Genomic DNA, 22,162 nt, shown 5'->3' with positions numbered 1-22,162 from the left:
GTTACATATGTACTATGAAGAAGTTTCACATTTTTCTTTACAGTGTATAGTATCACTTATTTACAAACCACAAGCCTTTGGTAGCAGCCTATGGGCCTGAAACTGTCTCTCAGAATGAACATCAGAGTAGCTAGGCAGTCCATTGGCTCCAGAATGCCTCTGACCTCCACCAGAAACTCAGACATGAACACTACAGGCCATACATGACCATTTCAGGGAAAAGGTGAGCCTTGTCTCCAAGAGCATTAGTCATACAGAAAACGTGCATGAAAGAAGCTTGGAGGGCACTGTTGCACTTGCACATTGCTGTCAATAACACTGCCCACGACATATCAAGTGGGCAACAAACACCCTTTGCAACCTATGTCCCATAAAGTACACAGCACAGACCAGCCACAGCCTTTTTTTGATATCATCTATAGAATAATCACTGCTCTGCTAACTGAAACTCCATAGATGCATCTTGCACTTAATGGACAGTTGCAAGGACAGTCTCTAGAACAGCAGTAACCTTGCTGTAGACGTGCTTCACAATAGCACTAGACTGTCTTCTGGCATTGCTCCTATTTAACTCATTGTGCTTTGTATTAATATTTCTGAATGCCACATAAATGTCTGGTGACAAATATGTGACATAATCAGCGAACAGCAAGAGTTTTTAATCTGAATTCTTTCCGGTACCCTCAGTAACATCTTTGCTTCCAACTTGCTGATCTAATGAGCTACATGCAGCAAGAGCAAAAACTTACCATTGTAAGGAAGCTCTTGCAAATTATATGAAAATAAAAACCCAAAGCACTGCTGAAATGCCAAGATTATACAGTCTCATAAAAATTATTTGGTGGTTTCATGAAGCTAGCAGTAAATGAGTGTGTCATAATAACATGGCATGGAAATGTCCTCTTACTATATGAATAAAAATCAAACACATCACCATGGTGGATTATTATGAATTATATTAGCATTTGCTATAATGAAACATCTTAGCAGTTGCTTAAAATGATTTTGGGAAATCTATACAAAAACCCAATGAGAATGTCTGCACCAGGCAGCAGTTCCCAATATAGTGGAAGCATTTGTGACAAAGGGTCGTCCAGATGATCAAGTACTTGAAGAAGACATACACCCTAAGAAAATAGACACATACCATGTTGTATGTGTATGTAATGCACAGATAGGTAGATGGTTTGCACATCAAAGACCAATCTGAAGACTAAAAACGCCACTCATTTCTTACAGCCCACAATATCCACCATTGTGTTACACAATAATGACAATGGCTATTTTGCAGAAATGACAACTAGGAGATCCTTAATTCAGCAACAGATTTCTTGGACCACAACATGGTAGCTGTATAAGTATACACAGCAGACAATATTATAGTTGTTTTCAGCCATATTACACATGATTCAGGGCCTGAGAAACACTCAAAAGTGTCCTGACTAGTGCTGAAGAAACTTAAATGAGTTCATGTCCAAGATCTAGCCCAAAATCTTCACAACCTGGTGCCAACAATTGCCAAACAAATAGTAAATGCAGTCACAGCTGTGGTGAAGAGGGCAGTGGTGGTGGTGAAAATGAAAGGAAAGTAGCAAGAGAAACAATGGCATCTTAGATGATACAATTCAACAGCACTGGTCTAACTGTGATGGATGGAACAGTTATTTGCTAAAATATCATGCAGACTGAAAGAGAAATCACAAGTGCACATGCAATAAGTATTTTTGTACACATTAATGATGCCATGTCTTAGGTGCCTTGAATAAGATTCTTTGAGTTCAGGTTTTAAATCTGATAGTAAAAATCCATATTACTTACTTGCAACTTTCTGCAAAACAACTCTTCGATCAAACAAGACAGGGTTGAACGTTGGCCAATAATAAAATAATAGTTTTGCTGCTGATGACCTAGCACTTGAAGTTCCATATGCTATTACACAAAGCAGATCTTTCACTACATTCTTCTTTGTTGCCATCAAACATTCCAACAACTGGCAATGATGAGCTGCAAATTTGTGAACTTTATTATGCATAACTTAATTACAGAAACAATATTAGTTCTTTTTTCTTTACAAAACTGAAAACGAGTATATTTATGTGATGATTAACTACTCATTATGAAACACAATTAAGAAATAGTCTTAAAACACTGAGAAAAACCATTCACCATATAGGAACATTTATAGCTATACTTAAAAATCAGGAAATATTGACACATGGCAAGGTGGAATTACCCCATTTGCTATCATTCGGCTCCTTCTTTAATATTTTTTCCCCTCCCTTTGTCATTCAGCTGATTATACTTGTACAAGTATGGCATATACCACATATACACGAAATGATCAAGTTCTTATTTACAAAGTATTTTATGTAATCTCATTACTCACATCAGAATTTACCAACTGCTGATACTAGAGGTGCATTTAGCTTTGTTTGAAACCTTTTTAATTAAGAAAATTAGTAAACAAACTCATTACAACAGTATGCTTTATGAAAATTAATACAAGCTATCAACAGTTCAGAGAGATTTGACAACACTCGTTAGAATGTTCTGATTTCATTCTTTATGGTAATTTGTTTCATTTTTCTGAAAAATAATTAACTTAAATAATATTCACAATTGAAATCTGCCAAGTGAGCCATTATGGCTGTTAGATTCCAGGACACAACAGTATACCTCTGCTGCCCCAGTTTATCTGAACCAGATAATACTCTTCATCATGCAGTTAAACCTCCAATCAAGAATTTGCGTAAATCAGAAAAATTTTGAACATGAAAATGGTATGTGTAAATAGGATGTCCATCGTGGAGGCCTCTAGTGTGATAATCAAATAGTACTGTGAACTTTTATACTTTTCTCATCAGCTATCCTTTAGTTAAGGCAAATAATTATTGGAATCTATACATCATCTACATTAGTAAATTTTTCCTCTGCAGTTTTATAAACTAATTGAGATCACAAAATATCTGTACATCAGTCTATAAATACTACCCTCCACTGAAAAATACTCAGTCTCTATGAAAGTTTGCATCCATTCGGTATATATTATGTAGTCGTCTGCAGGTCATATTCATACAAGTAACATCTATGTACATAAAAAGTATTGCCTTGGAAAATTGTTCAATAATTAGCATGTTTTCTTTGTGACATGTATGTGCACAAACTACTAATGTGTTGTGAAACTTCCTGGCAGACTAAAACTGTGTTCTGGACCAAGACTCAAACTGGCAACCTTTGCTTTTGGCAGGCAAGTGCTCAACTGACTGGGCCATCCAAGCACAACTCATGAGCTGTCTTTACAGCTTTATTTCCATCAATGCCTTTCAAACTTCACATGAACTCTTCTGCAAAACTTTCAGGACTAGCACTCCTGGATTCTGGAAGAAAGGATATTGTGGAGACGTGGCTTATCCATAGCGTGGAAGGATGTTTCCAGAATGAATTCAGGAGAACTTCTGTGAAGTTTGGAAGTTAGGAGATGAGGTGGTGGTAGAGGTAAAGCTGTTAGGAGGGGTTGCGAGTCATGCTTGGATAGCTCAGTAGGTAGAGTACTTGCCCGCAAAAGCCAAAGATCCTGAGTTTGAGTCTTGGTCTAGTACCCAGTTTTAATATGCCAGGAAGTTTCATACAATGCACACTATGCTGCAGAGGCAGAAAATCCATTCTACTAATGTGCCATGCTACTATTGTTCTGTTTTGAATGACTCAATATGGTCTCTGTCATTAATTATTGAATGTCATTTAGCAGACAATTAATCAAACTATGTTAGAGAGAGCTATGTGAACTGTACAGCAGTGTTCTGTGAACACAAACTTAGTAACGGCAACAGTACGGAACTAGTTATACAAGCTACCAATGAAAGTGAGTTTTGTTTCTAATGTCAAGATATAAGGGTATTGTACTTGGCTGGTTAATGACATTGTTTTGGATAAAAGCTAATGGGGCAGATTTTTCAAGATTTATTGTTAGAGACTGGTCATTGCTTGATACTGTGTTGAGGGGAAAATAAATGTGCATATTAGTGAATCTGAAAACCTATGGTGTCGCATTCATTATTGTTAAATGTGGTTAGAATATCAAAACTATTTTTTTTCAGTTTGAGACTATGAACTCATGGTTTTACCAAGGGAGAAGAGACTACAACCATTTAAGTCCACTTAGAAAATCTTTCTCAAGCCTGCCTGTATTACACATATGCAAAGCAACACAGAAATTGGAGAAGACTTGAGATAATATGCTGTGATCTGAGTCACATGCTCTTATGATGTACGAATTACACAACATGTCCCAGATACTGTAACACATACATTTATGCCACATCTGTAGACCAAAGGCTTATTAATCACAAAGAAAATACCAGGGAAACAAAGTAGAAATATTCCTTACACGAAATATATTTTGGCAGCCAGAGAATCATTTTCTAGTCAGCCTCAAATGCTGCTTCTCCATATTTCCTTAACAGTATTTCAAGAAAAGAACACTGTCTTCCCTCCAGGCATCCCATTTTAGTTCACAAAGCATCCCTGAATACTGTCATGTTGGTTGAACCTACCGATAACAAATCTAACAGCACACCTGTGAACTGCTTCAACGTCTGCTTTTAAACTGACCTTGAGGAGATCCCAAACACTCAAGCAGTACTCAAGAATGGGTCATATTAGTATTCCACAGTGAGTCCCTGGAGGAATGGTCAGTATTCAGGGATATGATAGGGATGCACATTTGAATCAAAAACTTCACATGGGCATATGCCCTATTCCAAATGGTTTCCAAGGCAGAACACATTAATGTAGATTTGCTTTTGGGTTAGTGGTGTGCATGTATGTGCCTTATCCACCCAACAATTAATTGGCTGCCAAGATTGCCAGACCTTATGCCATTAGACTTCTCTCTATGTGGCAGGATGAAGTCTGACATGTACAAATGACACCTAAACATGCGAGGTCCTGTAATGAACCCTACTGCTTTCATTAGGGACTGTGCAGAGGCACTCCAACAAGAAACACAATGTGGTCTCCTACGAGTGCACAGATCCACTGAAGTTGACGGCAGGTATTTGAACTTTTATTATGAACTGTACAACTACTGCAATGTGACATGTATGATAATGCTTAGAGGTTAATGTGTTAAAAACATGTATTTTTCAACTGATACTTTGTAACATACACGTTGTAATGTTTACTAATGGTTGTACATATCTACATGTGTAAACCTGACACTGAACCGAATAATACAGAAAATACATAACAAAGTACATTAAATGCATTATAGCTCTGAAACCATTTGAAATAGGGCTTATGTCCGTATGAAGTTTTTCATTCTGAATGATCATCCCTGTCATACCCTTGACATTGACCATTCCTTCTGGGACAGCCTGTACACTGAGTGACAAAAGTCACAGGATACCTCCTAATATTGTGCTGGACCTCCTTTTGCCTGGTGTTGTGCAGCAACTCGACATGGCAACGACTTGACAAGTCGTTGGAACTCCCCTATGGAAATACTGAACTGTGCTGCCTCTATAGCTATCCGTAACTGCTAAATTTTTGCTGGTGCAGGACTTTGTGCACTAACCAACCTCTTAATAATGTTCCATAAATTTTTGACGGGATTCGTGTCTGGTGACCTGGATGGCCAAATCATTTGCTTGAACTGACCAGAATGATCTTAACTCTGCTGTGAACAATTGTGGGCTACAGACATGTCACATTGTCATGGGAACAAGAAACTGTTGAATGGCTGCAAATGGTCTCCAAGTAGCCAAACATTACCATTTCCAGCCAATGATCAGTTCAGTTGGATCAGAGAATCTAGTCCATTCCATGTAAACACAGCCCACACCATAGTGGAGCCACCACCAGATAGTACGCCTTTTTGACAACTTGGGTCCATGACTTCGTGGGGTCTGCACCACACTTGAACCCTACCATCAGCTCTTACCAACTGAAATCGGTACTGATCTGACCAGACCATGGTTTTCCAGTCGCCTAAGGTACAATCGATATGGTCATGATCCCGAAAGAAGTGTTGCAAATGTCGTCGTCTTGTTAACAAAGGCACTCATATCCATCGTTTGCTGCCATAGCCAATTAACGCTAAATTTCGCTGGCACTGTCCTAACAGCAACATTGGTTGTACGTCGCACATTGCCAGCTACTGCATTGTCCAGGGTGAAAGATAATACTTGAAAGTTGGTATTCTCGGCACACTCTTGACATTGTGGATCTTGGAATACTGTATTTTCTACTGATTTTTGAAATGGAATGTCCCATGCATCCAGCTCCAACTATCATTCTGCATTCAAAGTCCGTTAATTTCTGTCGTGCAGCCATAATCACATTGGAAACCTTTTCACATGAATCACCTTAGTACAAATGACAGCTCTACCAATGCACTGCCCTTTTATACTTTGTGTATACGATACTACCACCATCTGAACAGGTGTATATTGATGTCCCATGACTTTTGTCACCTCAGTGCATATGCAGTATCCTTTATATATTAGCTACACTTTCCCAGGATTCTTCCAATAAACCATACAAAGCCATTCCCAGGACTCTTCCAATAAACCATAGAAAGCCATTTGCCTTATCTACTCACGGCGTTACATGCACATTCCATTTCATATTGCTTTGCAATATTATGTCTAGATATTTAATCGAGCTGTGTCAAGCACAACACCACTAGTCTCATATTCAAACATTACAGAATAATTTCTCCTACTTATCTGAATTAGCTTAAATTTTTCTACATTTAGGGCAAGCTGGCATTGATTACACCACATAAAAATTCTGTCTGAGTCATCTTGTGTCTTCCTGCAGTCCCACAACAATGACACTTTGCCATACACTACAGTGTCATCAGCAGTCACAGAATGCTGCTTGCCTTATATGTCAGATTGTTTACGTGTATAGGAAACAAGAGTGGTCCTATCACACTTCCTTGAACCACTCCTGATGATACCCTTGTATCTGATAAACATTCCCCATACAGAATAATGTACTGGATTCTATTACTTCAGAAGTCTTCAAGTCACTCATATATTTGGGAACCTATTCCACCTGCTCAGACCTTGATTAACAGCCTGCAGTGGGCACTGTGCGAAACAGTTTTCAAAAAAACAAATATGCAATTTGCTTCCCTTCATCCATGGTTTGAAGAAGATTGTGTGAGAAAATGGCAAGCTGAGTTTTGCATGAGTAATGCTTTCTAAATCCATGCTGATTTGTGGACAGAAGGTTTTAAATCTCAAGGAAATTTATTGTGTTTGAACTTAGAATATGCTCCAAGAATTAAGCACTGCCATAATACATTACATTCTTCACATGCTATCATTTTTCCATTAGGTTCTGAGATTAAACATGTAGGTTTGAAGACTTGAGATTCCACTGGAACTTTGTAGTGCCAATGTCTTCATTAAAATAGATTATGTAAGTAATGACACAGTTAATTCTTTCCCCTTTTTTTAAAAAGTTTTGATATATTCATTTCAAAGAAACTATAAAACATGAGTCCATATCAGTGAATGTATCTACATGCAGATAACACCATGACTGTAGTGAATTGCACACCAGCTGAAATGTGATGAGTCCCAGTTGTGGTTCATTTCTACATTACTGTAGTGTACTTAACTGCTGTAGATGTTTTGAGAATTGCCTTTGCTAACTGCTTAGCTGTGATTGACTTTTGTGATGGTTAGACAGAGGCACTTCTAGTAAACTCTCATTATCCAGGATGTGTCCGGAAAGTAATGTGATGCAATTTTTTGTTATGTGACTATATGCTGCAAAGCAGTTGGACCAGTTGCGGAGGGTGGGGGGGACTCTTTAACTTTTGAGCAGTAAGTGACTCAATTGCCTCTGTGCTCTTGAAGGGTTAGGATGGCTTCTTCCATGAACCTCTATGTAGTGGTTGTGTTGAACTTATTATGGAGATAGCTTTAGAGCAATGCTATGCTAGAAACTTTTGCATGAAGCTCAACAAGACACCACTGTAAACTTTTGGAATGCTTAAGCAAGCCTTTGGGGTGATTGCCTTTACAGGTCACAGTCAAACAGGAGGCACATGATGTTTGGAGGAGGTTGCCAATGACACCCCCTTGGGAGGCCCATCAACATTGTGAGCCGACAACTATGTGTCTCGTGTGCACCAGTTCCTGAATTCAGACCACTGAATGACTGTTCACTTGATGTTCAAAATATCTGACTTGCTGAAAATAGTTGTTCATGAGACTGTATCAGAAGACTTAGCCTTGCAGAAGATTTGCACAAAACTTGTGCCCAGACTTTTGACTGACATGCAATGGCAACACTGAGTGGAAGTGTGTGAAGAACTCATGCAACTCTGTGAAGACGATCTCAATTTCCTGGACAATGTGATCACTGGGGATGAGTCATGGGTCTTTCTGTACAACCTGGAGTCACAGAGGTAGGGTGTGGAATGGCACACGACATTGTCGCAGTGCCAGAAAAAGGCTCACATGAGCAAGTCGCGGGTCAAGTCCGTGCTCGTTTTTTTTTTTTTTTTTAATGCAAAGGGGATAGTGCACCACGAGTTTGTACCCCCCATGAACAGGCCATCAATCCTCAATTCTACAAGGCAGTGCTCCAGAGACTGAATCATAGGGTTGCTCACGTCTGAAAGGAATTTTGCACATTGTGGAAACTGCACAACAGTGCACAGGCTCACACCGGCTTTCTCGTCATGGCCTACCCGACCTATAGTATGACAACAGTGCCACAGACACTCTATACTCCTGACTTTGCCCTGGAGGACTTTTTCTGTTTCCTCGGCTGATAAGGGACCTCAAAGGAAAGCATCTCGAGTTGGTGGACAATGTGCAGGCTACATTGATGGTTTCCCTGAACAGCATCCCAATTGAGGAGTTCCAGAAAACTTATGATGCATGGAAATTGCTCTGGAAAAAATGTATTGATGCAGAATGGTCATACTTCAAAGAATTTTAAGTTATTGAACCTATCTGAGAAATAATAAAAAAAAAAAAGAAATGCAATGTATTACTTTCCGGAAAAAACCTGTGCTTCACCACTTGCTTTAAATCTAACTAATGACATATCAGTTTACAGTACATGGCTTCACTGCCATGTCAACATCAATTCTATCAGTAGACACTTGTCACATTTAATGCTTTACTGAAAAACCAACAGGTGGCACTTGGCACTAAATAGTGTTCTAATGAATGAAAAAAAAAACCTCCCTTTGCATCTCCTTATTTTGAAACTTAACAAAAAGAAAAACAAAGAAAAAAAAACAGTAGCAGTAAATAATCTAGTTTAAGCAAGTACTGACAGGATGTAGAGATATACCCTAGCTGAAAACATGTTTAACTGCCTGGTCAATCTAGTTTAAGCAAGTATTGACAGGATGTAGAGATATACCCTAGATGAAAACATGTTTAAATGCCTGGTCAATAAAAATGCAACATAAATGAATGTACGCAGTGTAAACAAATACTCCAAACTATCCCTGTGCCTGTTCAAACTCTGAAATAAATAGAGACAATACAAATGTCAAGTGCTTCGAAAGTATCCACACTCTGGGGTACACCAAGCCTCATGATAATGCACCACCAAAGGCATGGCTCCCATGTCTTACTCATCTCAGTCAAAGGGTTAAGAATAGCAGCACATGTTGAACGATAAACATCAAGCAGATCGTCCATCAAGTAAACAGTCAACATTTTCACATTACAGTAAATGTCAACAACCGCACTTTCTTTCAATATGCAAATGTCTTTTACAAACTTGATTGTCTCTTGTAAATTCATTTTTGAAGTGAAACTCATCCGTGAAACAGTGACAGGAGGCATGCTGTAAATTAACAGTCAGGTCACATTTCACAGAAAAATAGTTGCTTTATTTTAAAACTTTCTTGAACAAATCTAGGGACTTCCATATAATGAGAAATAAAAAGACAGGAAGACTGTATGCATATGACTAATGATTTATGAAAAGATAATAAGTATTAAGACAGTTAATAAATTACATAAAATGTTGCATCATGTATTGTCGATGAGGAAGAATTTTAAGAGATGGAAATGTATGTTCAATCAACATAAACTATATGTTCAGTGAATATAAACTATCACACTTGCAAAGAATTGACATTATAATGGAATCCTAAGCTAATAATGAGCCTCAAAATGGATACATGCATTAGTGAACACAGCGTTGTCTAAGGGAGACTGAATACCATAACTCCCAAATCCACGAAAAATATTTCTATTCAAAAAATAAGATAAAAATTCACTTAATGCCTTCCTGAGAGACAATCCCCATTCCTTCCAACTGAACAATGCAAGTGTAGACCAGATGTGGCTTGAATTTGAAGAAATAGTATCAACAGAAATTGAGAGAGTTATGCCAAATAAATTAACAAACGACAGAGCTGATCTCCCATGGTACACAAAACAGGTCAGAACACTGTTGCAGAAACAATAAAAAAGAATGTCAAATTCAAATGAATGTAAAATCCCCTAGATTGGCTATCTTTTACAGAAACTCAAAATATTCACAGACTTCAAGGCAAGACGCTTATAATAGTTTCCACAATGAAACTTTGTCTTGAAACTTGGCAGAAAATCCAAAGAGATTTTGGTCATATGTAAAGTATGCTAGTGGCAGGACACAGTCAACACCTTCTCTGCACAAAAACAATGGAAATACTATTGATGACACTGCTGCAAAAACAGCGTTACTAGACACAGCCTTCCAAAATTCCTCCACCAAAGAAGACAAAATAAATATTTCAGAATTCGAATCAAGAACAGCTGCCAACATGAGTAACTTAGAAGTAGATAACCTCAGAGTAGTGAAGCCACTTGAATCACTTAATGAAAGCAAGTCTTCTGGTCGAGACTGTCTACCAATTACCTTACTTTCAGAGTATGCTGATGAAATAGCTCCACATTTAAAAACGATATACAACTGGTCACTCAAAAGATCCATACCCAAAGACTGGACAGTTGCACATCAATATTCAAGAAAGGCAACAGGAGTAATCCACTACATTACAGCCCATATCATTAACACTGACATGCAGCAGGATTTTGGAACATATAGCATGTTCAAACATTATGAATTATCTCAAAGACAACATTCTGTTCACACACAGTCAACACAGATTTAGAAAACATCGTTCTTGTGAAACACAACTAGTTCCTTTCTCATACAAAGAGTTGAATCCTAATGACAAAGGATTTAACACTGATTCCATATTTTTAGATTTCCAGAAGGCTTTTGACACCATACATCACAAGCGTATAGTAATCAAATTGCATGCTTATGGAATATCATCTCAGTTATGCTTATATATATATATAAAAACAGAAGTGAATTCCGACGTTCCACAAGGTAGTGTTATAGGCCCTCTGCTGTTCCTTATATGATTTAAGAGACAATCTGAGTAGCCGTCTTAGATTGTTTGCAGATGATGCAAGCATTTATCATCTAGTAAAGTCATCAGAAGATCAAAACCAATTGCAAAATGATTTAGATAAGATACACATATGGTGCAAATTTGGCAGTTGACCCTAAATAATGAAAAGAGTGAGGCCATCCACATGAGTGCTAAACAGCATCTGTTAAACTTCAGTTACATGATAAATCAATCAAATCTAAAGGTTGTAAATTCAACTAAATACCTTGGAATTACAACTGCAAATAACTTAAACTGGAAAGAAAACATAGAAAATGTTGTGGGGAAGGCAAACTAAATACTTCATTTTATTGGCAGCACACTTACCAGATGCAACAGATCAGTTAAAGAGACTGCCTTACACTACTCTTGTCTGTCCTCTTTTGGAGTACTGCTGCATGGTGTGGGATCCTTACCAGATAGGATTAGTGGAGTACATTGAGAAAGTTCAAAGAAAGGCAGTACGTTTTGCATTATTGAGAAATAGGGGAGAGAGCATCACGGATAGAATTCAAGGTTTGGAATGGAAATCATTAAAATAAAGGTGTTGTAGCAGAATCTTCTCATTACATTTAAATCACCAGCTATGTCCTCCAAATTGGAAAATATTTTTTGACACTGACAATCATAAAAAATAAGGGAAATCAGAGCTTGCACTGAAAAAGGTAGGTGTTTGTTTGTTTTTTTGTTTCTGCACTCTGTTCGAGAGTGAAATAATAGATAATTAGTGTTAATGTAGTTTGACGAACCTTCTGCCAGACACTTAAGTGTAATTCGCAGATTAGCCATGTAGTTGTAGATGAAGCATTTTTTCCCCTATGTTTGTTAGTGTTAAAAGTCTCCTGGTTCACCAGGAAGAGATGGAGGCAGACATGAAGAAAATGTATAACATCTGATAAATGATGTGGTCATTAGTGATGGAAAATCTGAAAGAAATTTATTTATTTATTGCAGAGAACTCCGAGGACTCATCCTCTAGATTTATATGGTGATTTATAATTACACAAGGTTGTCAACTTTGTAGCAACTACAAAATTTGCTCAAGATTTACAGCAAACATACATCTAGTATTCAGACATTAAATTAATACTAGACCTAACTTATAGCTAAAGTTTTAACTTATCAACAAATGAAGTTACTTCTGCAAATTACTCTCATCTTCATCATTCCTTGTTTTACATCTTCACTATCTTTTGCTGTTTCCTGGGAACCATCTACAACCTTTACTGCTTGTTCAATTTACAGACTGAATAACATTGGGGATAGGCTACAACTGTGCTACACTCTCCTCTAAGTTACTGCTTCCCCTTGAAGTCCTTCACATCTTACACCTGCAGTCTGGTTTCTGTACAAGTTGCAGAAGAACTTTCACTCCCTGCAGTTTTTTTTTACTACTTTCAGCATTTCAAAGAGTGTATCCCAGTGAATATCATCAAAAGCTTTCCCTAGATCTACAAATGCTAATAGAAGATTTGCATTTTTTTCTCCTGAAAGAAGTTGTCTGTATTGCCTTGTGTTTTTTTACATTTCTCTGGAAACAAAACTGATCTTTTCCAAGTTCAGCTTCTATCTGCCATTCCATTCTCATGTAATATCCTGCAATAGTTGAACTGTTGGTTCAGAAATATTCACTTCTATTAGCATCTGCCTTCACTGGAACTGCAATTGTTACATTTTTCTTGAAGTCTCAGGTTATTTCACCTGTCTCATATATCTTGCATATTAGGTGGAATAACTCTGTTATGGTATGTTCCCTCAAACATCTCAATAATTATGAGAAAATGTTGTCTTTTTCCACATGCCTTGTTCAGCTTAGGTCCCTCAGTGCTCCGTTAAATTCTTCTTGCACAATCAAATCTCCTATCTCATCTTCATCTACTTCTTCGTTCCTTTCCATAATACTGATTTCAATTTCATTTCCTTGGTGTTGCTCTCTGACATATTCCTTCCACTGTTCAGTATCCTTTCTTTACTTAGTACTGGCTTGCCATCTGAGCTATTTAATATTCATACATGTACCTTACTTTTCTCCAAAAGACTCTTTTATTCCCATATAGACAGCATCTATCTTTCACACAGTCATACATTCTTCTACAGCTTTTCAATTCTCCTTTAGTCATTCCTACTTTTCACTTTCTGTTAATCTCATTTTTCTAAATGTCTGTATTCCTTTTGCCTGCTTCACTTTTATATTTTATTCTATCATAAGTTAAATTCAATATATTGCATGTTATCCAAGGATTTTAACATGACCTTGTCTTTTTGCCTATTTAATTGTCTCATACTTTTTTAAATCAAAATATTCTGCAGATTTTTGGCTACTTTTGAGTTGCTGCATTTTAAAACCATATGTTCAGCAGAATGAGATTTTCACTCTGCAGCAGAGTGTGCGCTGATGTGAAACTTCATGGCACATTAAAACTGTGTGCCGGACTGAGACTCAACCTTGGGTAGAGCACTTGCCTGCGAAAGGCAAAGATCCCGAGTTCGAGTCTCGGTCTGGCACACAGTTTTAATGCGCCAGGAAGTTTCATATGTTCAGCAGTTTTTACCAGCCCCACATTGACATAGGTTTTTGTTTTGCCCAAACATCCTAAACATAAAATATGGATCAGATACATGTCTGATCAAAAAGTACACTATGGCTTTTGTTAGTGTGGGATGGCCAATCTTTTTTCTTTGTCACACTTAGCAGCAATTAATGTGTATGCCTGCATTTCATCATATTAGGCCACCAGTCAGTTGCCAATTCCCATTTGGTGAATGCCATTTTTCTAATGATTTACTGTATTCTATTGTGGTTCCCTGAAAATGCTGCTTGTTCTGAAGCTAGCTATGACCATCAGTATCACATCATGAAATGTTTTAACTGTATGCGCTGGAGAACAGAAATGTCAGTTGCTATTGTAGCAATAAAGTTTGAGGGTTATTTATAAAGGAATTTCTGTTTAGTTTAAAAAAAAATGAAATTACAGGATTTATTTTATGATACTGTGAAAGTACACACACTAATTTATTTTCCCACATAGTTTCCAGTGATACTGAGATATACTTAACAGAATTTGATGTGCTTTGGAATTACACAATTGTAGAATTCTGCCACTGCAATTGAAACCAACCTATAACAATGATGTTCAGATGCTTTGAGCCACATCATTTCCTCACATGCATGAAGAGATAATAATCACTAGGCACCAAATCAGTGCTGTAGGGAGGGTGATCCATCTAATTTGAACTCTTGCAGTTTGGTTGCAGTAAGTCATACTGTATGCGGGTGAGGCTGTCGTGAAGGAAAATCATGCTGAACACGCAATGTTTTGTTTGACTGGCCCTTCTCAAGTTTGTTAGTGTGTCACAGTAACTTTCAGCCTTAATTGTGGCATTTATCTCCAATAACTCTACTAACAAAATTTCTCTTCTGTCCCAGAAGACAGCTGCCATGAGTTTCAGGCTGGAAATTGTTTTAAGACACACTGTAGGTTTTTCTGGTGATCAAGTACGGCCCCACTGCACTCACTGAAGTTTTGTTTCTGCATTCACATACTAGACACATTTCTCATCTCCTGTACAATTTAGTCGAGGAAAATTTTTGCAACACACAAGAGAGGACAGTGCTGTTGTCATACACTGAGGATTTTGTTCATCAGAAATTAGTTAAGGCACCCTCCTGGTATTAAATTTCCAGTAGCCAAATATTCAGTAATCATTTTGTGCAGAAGAGTATGACTAATCTTCAAAAATGAATACAAAGCTCAAAGACTGTGAATCTTTGGTTTTCTCTAACCCTTTCATCAACTAAACAAATAAGGTTTGCATTTAAGATACTTAGTCAACTACTTTTCTCTTCATCTTGGACACTGATTTGCCCAGTTTTGAATATATGACACCATTGTCTTCCACCACCTCCACTCATCATGTCCAGCCCATAAAGTACACAAAGTTAATGACAGATTTTGATAGCTTTACAGTATTTTGGCAGAAGAAATCTTATTACACAATGTACCTCAAAACTGGCAGGTCTTGTGATAGCAACACAAATTTTGAAAGCACGTGGCTCGGCAAGGGACAAAGACATGGCTTTGATTCTCCACTGCTCACAGCTTGCTGGTCTGGGGTGTATTCCACCACAAGAGCGGCACCACTATCTCTCCTATTACGAAAGCTATATGAAATCAGAAGTTACTTTATGAACTGTTTTCATAAATCAGGGGAGAGTTTTTTACTTGCTTCACTTCAGTGGTTGTATGATAATTTTCATTGAGATAGACCCAATATACACAGCTTGACAAAAAGAGTGAAACACCCAGAAGATATGGTCTGATGTCCACATAAATTTGTACACATACACACCATTAGCAAAGAGTATAAATGATTGGTGTTGCATTTCTCTGTGACAGGAAAAACATCAACAGCGCAAAGTGTTGTTACCAGGCCGGGAAGGGCATATAAGGAGCATGAACACTTCAGACGAAGGGTGATCAGTGCAATGGACATGGAGAAGCTGCGTACCCATATGAGACAGTATTATCAGCAGCTGACAGAATCTGAAAGTGGATTCAATGTGAGTCTTCATTTGGCCGAGTGGTGAAATCATGCAATATCCAGATTTGTGGGGCATTTGGATGTGACAGTGCTCCGATAGTAGACTGCACGGGAACATGAGGGCAAGCATAGGTACTGTCAAGGTTCTGTATGACCACCATAAAGGAGAATCACCATATTGTGCACCAAGTACATCGTGGCCCCTTCACATCTACACCTGCCATCTGAGAACAAGTAATGGACTCCCTGCAAAATTCTGTGTCATCCTGCACCACTGATCGGAGAATAGCAGCAGCTGGACTACGGAATTACTATCCCATGTGTAGGCTGCCATTAACACCAGACAATGCTGCATCTGGAGTGGTTCCACGATCAAAAAGCACAGACCACTGATGAATAGTGATGCATTGTGTTCAGTGATGACTTGTGGTTCTGCACTATGCCAGATGATTATTGTCAGGGAATATGGTGGCAACCTAGTGAGAAATATGGCGGCAATCTAGTGAGAGATCCTGTTATTACAATGTTTTGGAGAAGCACAGCACTGTTGCTATTGATGTCATGGTGTGGGGAGTGATTGGGCATGACTTCAAGTCATGGCTGGTAGTGGCTGAGGGGAGCTCTGACAGCGAAATGGTACAGTACAGCCATCCTGTGTTCTCATTTATTAACTCTCATGTGACACCATTTCCAACGTGACAATTCTCATCCACATATGGCACATGTCTCTGTGAACTGTCTGTGCTGTGATGTGCTATTCCAGTGGCCAGCACGACACCCCAGATCTGCCCCAAAAGAAAATGTAGCTTGGATGTTAATTATGTCCCAATGCCAATACCCCGGATATCAAGGACCAGTTACAACTGTTGACCAGATTGCCTCAGGAGTGGATACAACAGCTTTCTGACACTCTTCCCAATGGAATCAGTGTGTGCATTCACGCAGTCCAGAGGGTGTGATGTCATACTGATACCCGAGCTCATACTGCCGAGTTCTTTGTAAATTTAACTCAATTTTCTAATCACTACAATATCATCACATTGCCTCTCAACCTGTGATGTTTCATTTTGTTTCCTTCTCCACTTTTTGGTACTTTTTTGTCAGGCAGTGCTTGAATAAAGTTTGTTATGTAGTCTTACAGTGGAGTTTCTGGTTCTGGATACATTGTCTTTCCACATCAGTTACAATGTCTTGATATTTTCTACTTACAATTTATTTTTAGAGCACCACCTCTGTATTGATTCCACAGTATACTGTGTCAACTGACACACTTGCCTAGATGTTATTAAAGTAAGACTGTCTCTGTATGTGACGACTCTGACAACAAAACAGCTATTTCTTATGGCATCCAGAAGCAGTTAAGTCATCATGTTTCAGAAAATCTGACCATAATTTGACCTTCATGGAAACCTTTCATTACACTGTCAGCTATAAAAGCTTTCAGCGAAGTTCAATGCACTACTCAACTATGACAGCAATCCCTCAAGCTGTTTTGGCACTTCCAGTGCACACTGAGAAATGAGTGGGCCACCATGTTCCATAGTATGTGGCATTAATATCAATCATCATTACAATCACATATTTACTCTGGCCATCTTATAATATATGAAATGTGCAGTTAAATCAATTTTCCATTACAGAAAACTATTGGTTTTCGTTCATTCTTTTCAGTGACCTATGTGCTGTAAGTCTCTTATGTAAGTCATATCAGCAGCTTTCCTCAGGTATTTAACAAACAAATCTGCCTATAAATTTGAGTGGAATATTTATATTTGCCTTTTTTAATAATAATAATAATAATAATAATAATAATAATAATAATCTCAGATCCTCATCATACACGGGTAATTCCACCTTGTATTACACAATTGTTAAACAAGTTTGTTAGCCAAAGGATGGTTACTTTCATTCTTCTTGTGGCTGACATCTTTAGCTGTCCCCTAAACTCTCACTTGTTTCCTTTGATTAACCTCATTTACATATATTACAGTGTTCTTTATATAGATTAGTATGGTCTTCTAAGACAAGTGTCCTCCTCTAAAAATGTGTATCCTCATGATTAACCTCAGTACCTTACTTATTTTCTCTGCAGTTTATAGCCATTTCACTTCCCATCATTTCTAGTGGCCACAGGATTCAACTGATCAGTGTAACAGTACTACTGTGCCTTTTGATCCTGCAATAAGACATTTGTGTGCACTGTTCCACATTTCTCTTCATTTGTGTAAATGTAAAAACACTCGAACAGGTGAATTTCTGCATGGTATCATGTTATTCTGGGTTTTCCAAAATACTTCTATAAGGGTTACAAAGAAAGAAGTTGCAACATAGTTATTCCGGGTGTATTACTTTTATCGAAAATAAACATAGAACATAAATTATATAATTTGTTTTAATCAATGTTTGCCATTTGTTGATGTCAACAAAATCTGTGAAATGTATGAAGGAGCATATTGTTGAACATCTAACGCATCAAAGTGATTCTTTCACCAACAGAATGTCAGTCACACACGTAGCAAGTATGGTGGATCCATTTAAAGCACTGGGATAGCAATGAATCTTGACTGGGTTCTTGCCACAATTTTTTGATCTCATCATTTTCAGTGATGCAATTCATTGGACTAATCACCATGACAGGGAAACATAATCTTTTATGTAGTATCTGTCCACATGTAAGTAAGTTACTACATAATGTTGCCACTGCTGCATTTCTCTGAGATAATGGGTAAATTAGTATGTGACAATATTCATGATGACCAGTTAGTTTTTCATGATGTATCAAACAGTATAATGTGAAAGTTTCACGTTAATGGATAAGCACCATTGTGTTAACCCTTGAGCGGGCTACGTACAGCGGAGAATTCATCACAAGCCTCTTATAATTTGCCATGCATTGCCATAAAATCCTGAATTGGTTACGTACACTACTGGCCATTAAAATTGCTACAACAAGAAGAAATGCAGATGATAAACGGGTATTCATTGGACAAATATATTGTACTAGAACTGACATGTGGTTACATTTTGATGCAATTTGGGAGCATAGATCCTGAGAAATCAGAACCCAGAACAACCACCTCTGGCTACAATAACGGCCTTGATATGCCTGGGCATTGAGTCAAACAGAGCTTGGATAGTGTGTACAGGTACAGCTGCCCATGCAGCTTCAACACGATACCACAGTTCATCAAGAGTAGTGACTGGCGTCTTGTGACAAGCCAGTTGCTCAGCCACCATTGACCAGACATTTTAAATTGGTGAGAGATCTGGAGAATGTGCTGGTCAAGGCAGCAGTCAAACATTTTCTGTATCCCCAAAGGCCCGTACAGGACCTGCAACATGCGGTCGTGCATTATCCTGCTGAAATGTAGGGTTTCACAGGGATCGAATGAAGGGTAGAGCCACAGGTCGTAACACATCTGAAATGTAATGTCCACTGTTCAAAGTGCCGTCAATGCGAACAAGAGATGTCTGAGATGTGTAACCAATGCCACCCCATACCATCATGCCGGGTGATACGCCAGTATGGTGACGACGAATACACGCTTCCAATGTGCGTTCACCGCGATGTCGCCAAACACGGATGCGAACATCATGATGCTGTAAACAGAGCCTGGATTCATTAGCAAAAATGATGTTTTGCCATTCGTGCACCGAGGTTCGTCGTTGAGTATACCATCACAGGCGCTCCTGTCTATGATGCAGCGTCAAGGGTAACTGCAGCCATGGTCTCCGAGCTCATAGTCCATGCTGCTGCAAACGTCGAACTGTTCGTGCAGATGTTTGTTGTCTTGCAAATGTCCCCATCTGTTGACTCAGGGATCGAGACGTGGCTGCACGATCCGTTACAGCCATGTGGATAAGATGCCTGTCATCTCGCCTGCTAGTGAAACAAGGCCGTTGGGATCCAGCATGGCGTTCCGTATTACCCTCATGTACCCACCGATTCCGTGTTCTGCTAACAGTCATTGGAGCTCGACCAACGCGAGCAGCAATGTCGCGATATGATAAACCGCAATCGCGATAGGCTACAATCTGACTTTTATCAAAGTTGGAAACGTGATGGTACGCATTTCTCCTCCTTACACGAGGCATCACAACAACGTTTCACCAGGCAACGCCGGTCAACTGCTGTTTGTGTATCAGAAATCGGTTGGAAACTTTCCTCATGTCAGCACGTTGTAGGTGTCGCCACTGGCGCCAACCTTCTGTGAATGCTCTGAAAAGCTACTAATCATTTGCATATCACAGCATCTTCTTCCTGTTGGTTAAATTTCGCATCTGTAGCACATCATCTTCATGGTGTAGCAATTTTAATGGCCAGTAGTGTAGTTCACAAGTGTCATTTCAGTTTTTTTTTATGTTAGAATAATCCAAAAACACTGCCCAATTCAACTTCCAATCATACAACTCACAATAATAATTCATAACCGAGGAAGATATATACTCTAGGGAATAACGAAAAATTTTACATAAATAGATGTTTCTTTAAATGCTAAAAAATGCTCTATTTCAAACAAATTACCAATCTACTGTTGAGCAAATAAAAGAATGACATGTCATGAAATTTCCAGGTTCAAGTCACAGTCTGACAAAGTTTTAATGTCAAGCGGATTTATTTTATGATGACATTATATATGCCTCTAATGACAATTCAAAGAATGATTGGGAGGAAAAGCCACACATCATAAGAAAGGCTGAATGATGGATGGAATGATAGACACACAAAAAGTACACAACTGTTTGTGTGTGTTTCTCAACTATAGTTGCTATTCACAAAAAGACCATGCATGGGCTTCTGATGTAACTATGTTACTGGTTAAGATGGCACTGTAGGCTGACGAGAGTGAGGTGGCAAGAAAGGTGGGGATCTGATTATGGCAGAATGCTGTGTTGAGTATGGAGAGGGGTGGAAAGCAGAACAGATGGAAGCAAATACAAGGACAACTCTTACAGGAAAGAGAAGGGAGGGGCAGATTCCAAGTCAGAAGGGTGGAAGCAAAAAAAAAATATGGGTACAGGCAAAACAGCAATGGACAAACCAGGAAAAAGGCTGAAGAAGAAGGTAAAGGAACAAACAAAGAGAATATAAAACAAACAAACAATATTGCAGGTGTACAAAGACCTGAAGAATGAAGGAATGAGGAAAGAAGAACGATTAGTGAAATGAAAAGTGGACAGAGACAAGAGAAGCAGTGGAACTAGGGGAGAGCCGACCCAAATGGATTGCATGACAGTAATAACTGCAGAAGAGAGTGTTCTTACCCTTACTGTTTATATGGGATGGCTTTAGATGACAGAACTTATATAGCATAAGTACTGAATCAGGTTTTTTATAATAACCTTTGTTCTGCTACACAGCACACTCTGTATTTGGGTGTTTGATGTTACTCTTTGCAACAATTTTAAAGTAGTCATTAATACTTGTGGATGGCAGTTGATTGTTAGCGATCTACAGAAACATTACTCAACTTTGATTGCAGTGGAGAATGTCACAGTTTTTCCAGCTGCTCTGAAAAATGTCCACAGGGAGATAGATTTTTCAGATTCCTAAACACTTTGTATACTAGAAAACAATACGAAACTGCCAAAGAAGTTTTCAGGAATTCAAAAAATGCTTTGGGTATCTGAGTGACATTTCCCACGTATCATCTAAAATGAAAGTATCAGTGACAAAAAAGTACAGAAGCAAACAAATGGGGCAGGGGTTTTGAAGTTGTCTGTCATTGTTGTGTGGAGACTATGGACACCACACCAACACAGGGGTTGAGTCCTCACACTGTAGGATATGGCAATTGGTCAACCAAGTGTGGCCAATGTGAAGCCAACAGAGAACGGCACATTCCATAAGAGAAGTTTGAAGGAAGACTGCCACATGGATATGGTCCCCTTTGTTGCTCACAGTTTTGGAGACATCAGAGCACACCATTCTATGTTACAAGCCTCCAACAATTGGTGGAGTAGAGTTGAGTAAAGGGCCAGTTCTAGTACCACCATCTTCAAAGTCGGTATTCTGGTAACCAACTTGACCAGCCAGACAGCATGTTTGTTCCCTGGGATGCCAACATGACCAAAGGCGACTGACCATCAAGCTTGACAGAGGTCAGGAAGGAGATCCTGGATAGACACAACCAATGGGTGTTGAGGGTTGATAGCCAAAAGACTACTAAGGGAGTCACTGTC

General features: G+C 38.6%; 1 protein-coding gene across 1 annotated transcript in view; it reads right to left on the bottom strand.

Moving 5' to 3' along the window:
* LOC126183377 (protein unc-79 homolog) overlaps window positions 1-22,162 on the bottom strand; it is an 852,060-nt gene that overhangs the window by 799,303 nt on the left and 30,595 nt on the right. Inside the window, 1 exon segment of the mRNA XM_049925310.1 lies at window positions 1,819-2,004. Within this exon segment, the coding sequence (XP_049781267.1) occupies window positions 1,819-2,004 (186 nt within the window).

This window comes from Schistocerca cancellata, chromosome 4, assembly GCF_023864275.1.
Source record: "Schistocerca cancellata isolate TAMUIC-IGC-003103 chromosome 4, iqSchCanc2.1, whole genome shotgun sequence".
In the NCBI taxonomy this organism is placed as follows: domain Eukaryota; kingdom Metazoa; phylum Arthropoda; class Insecta; order Orthoptera; family Acrididae; genus Schistocerca; species Schistocerca cancellata.
This window is presented reverse-complemented; position numbering and strand designations above follow the sequence as displayed.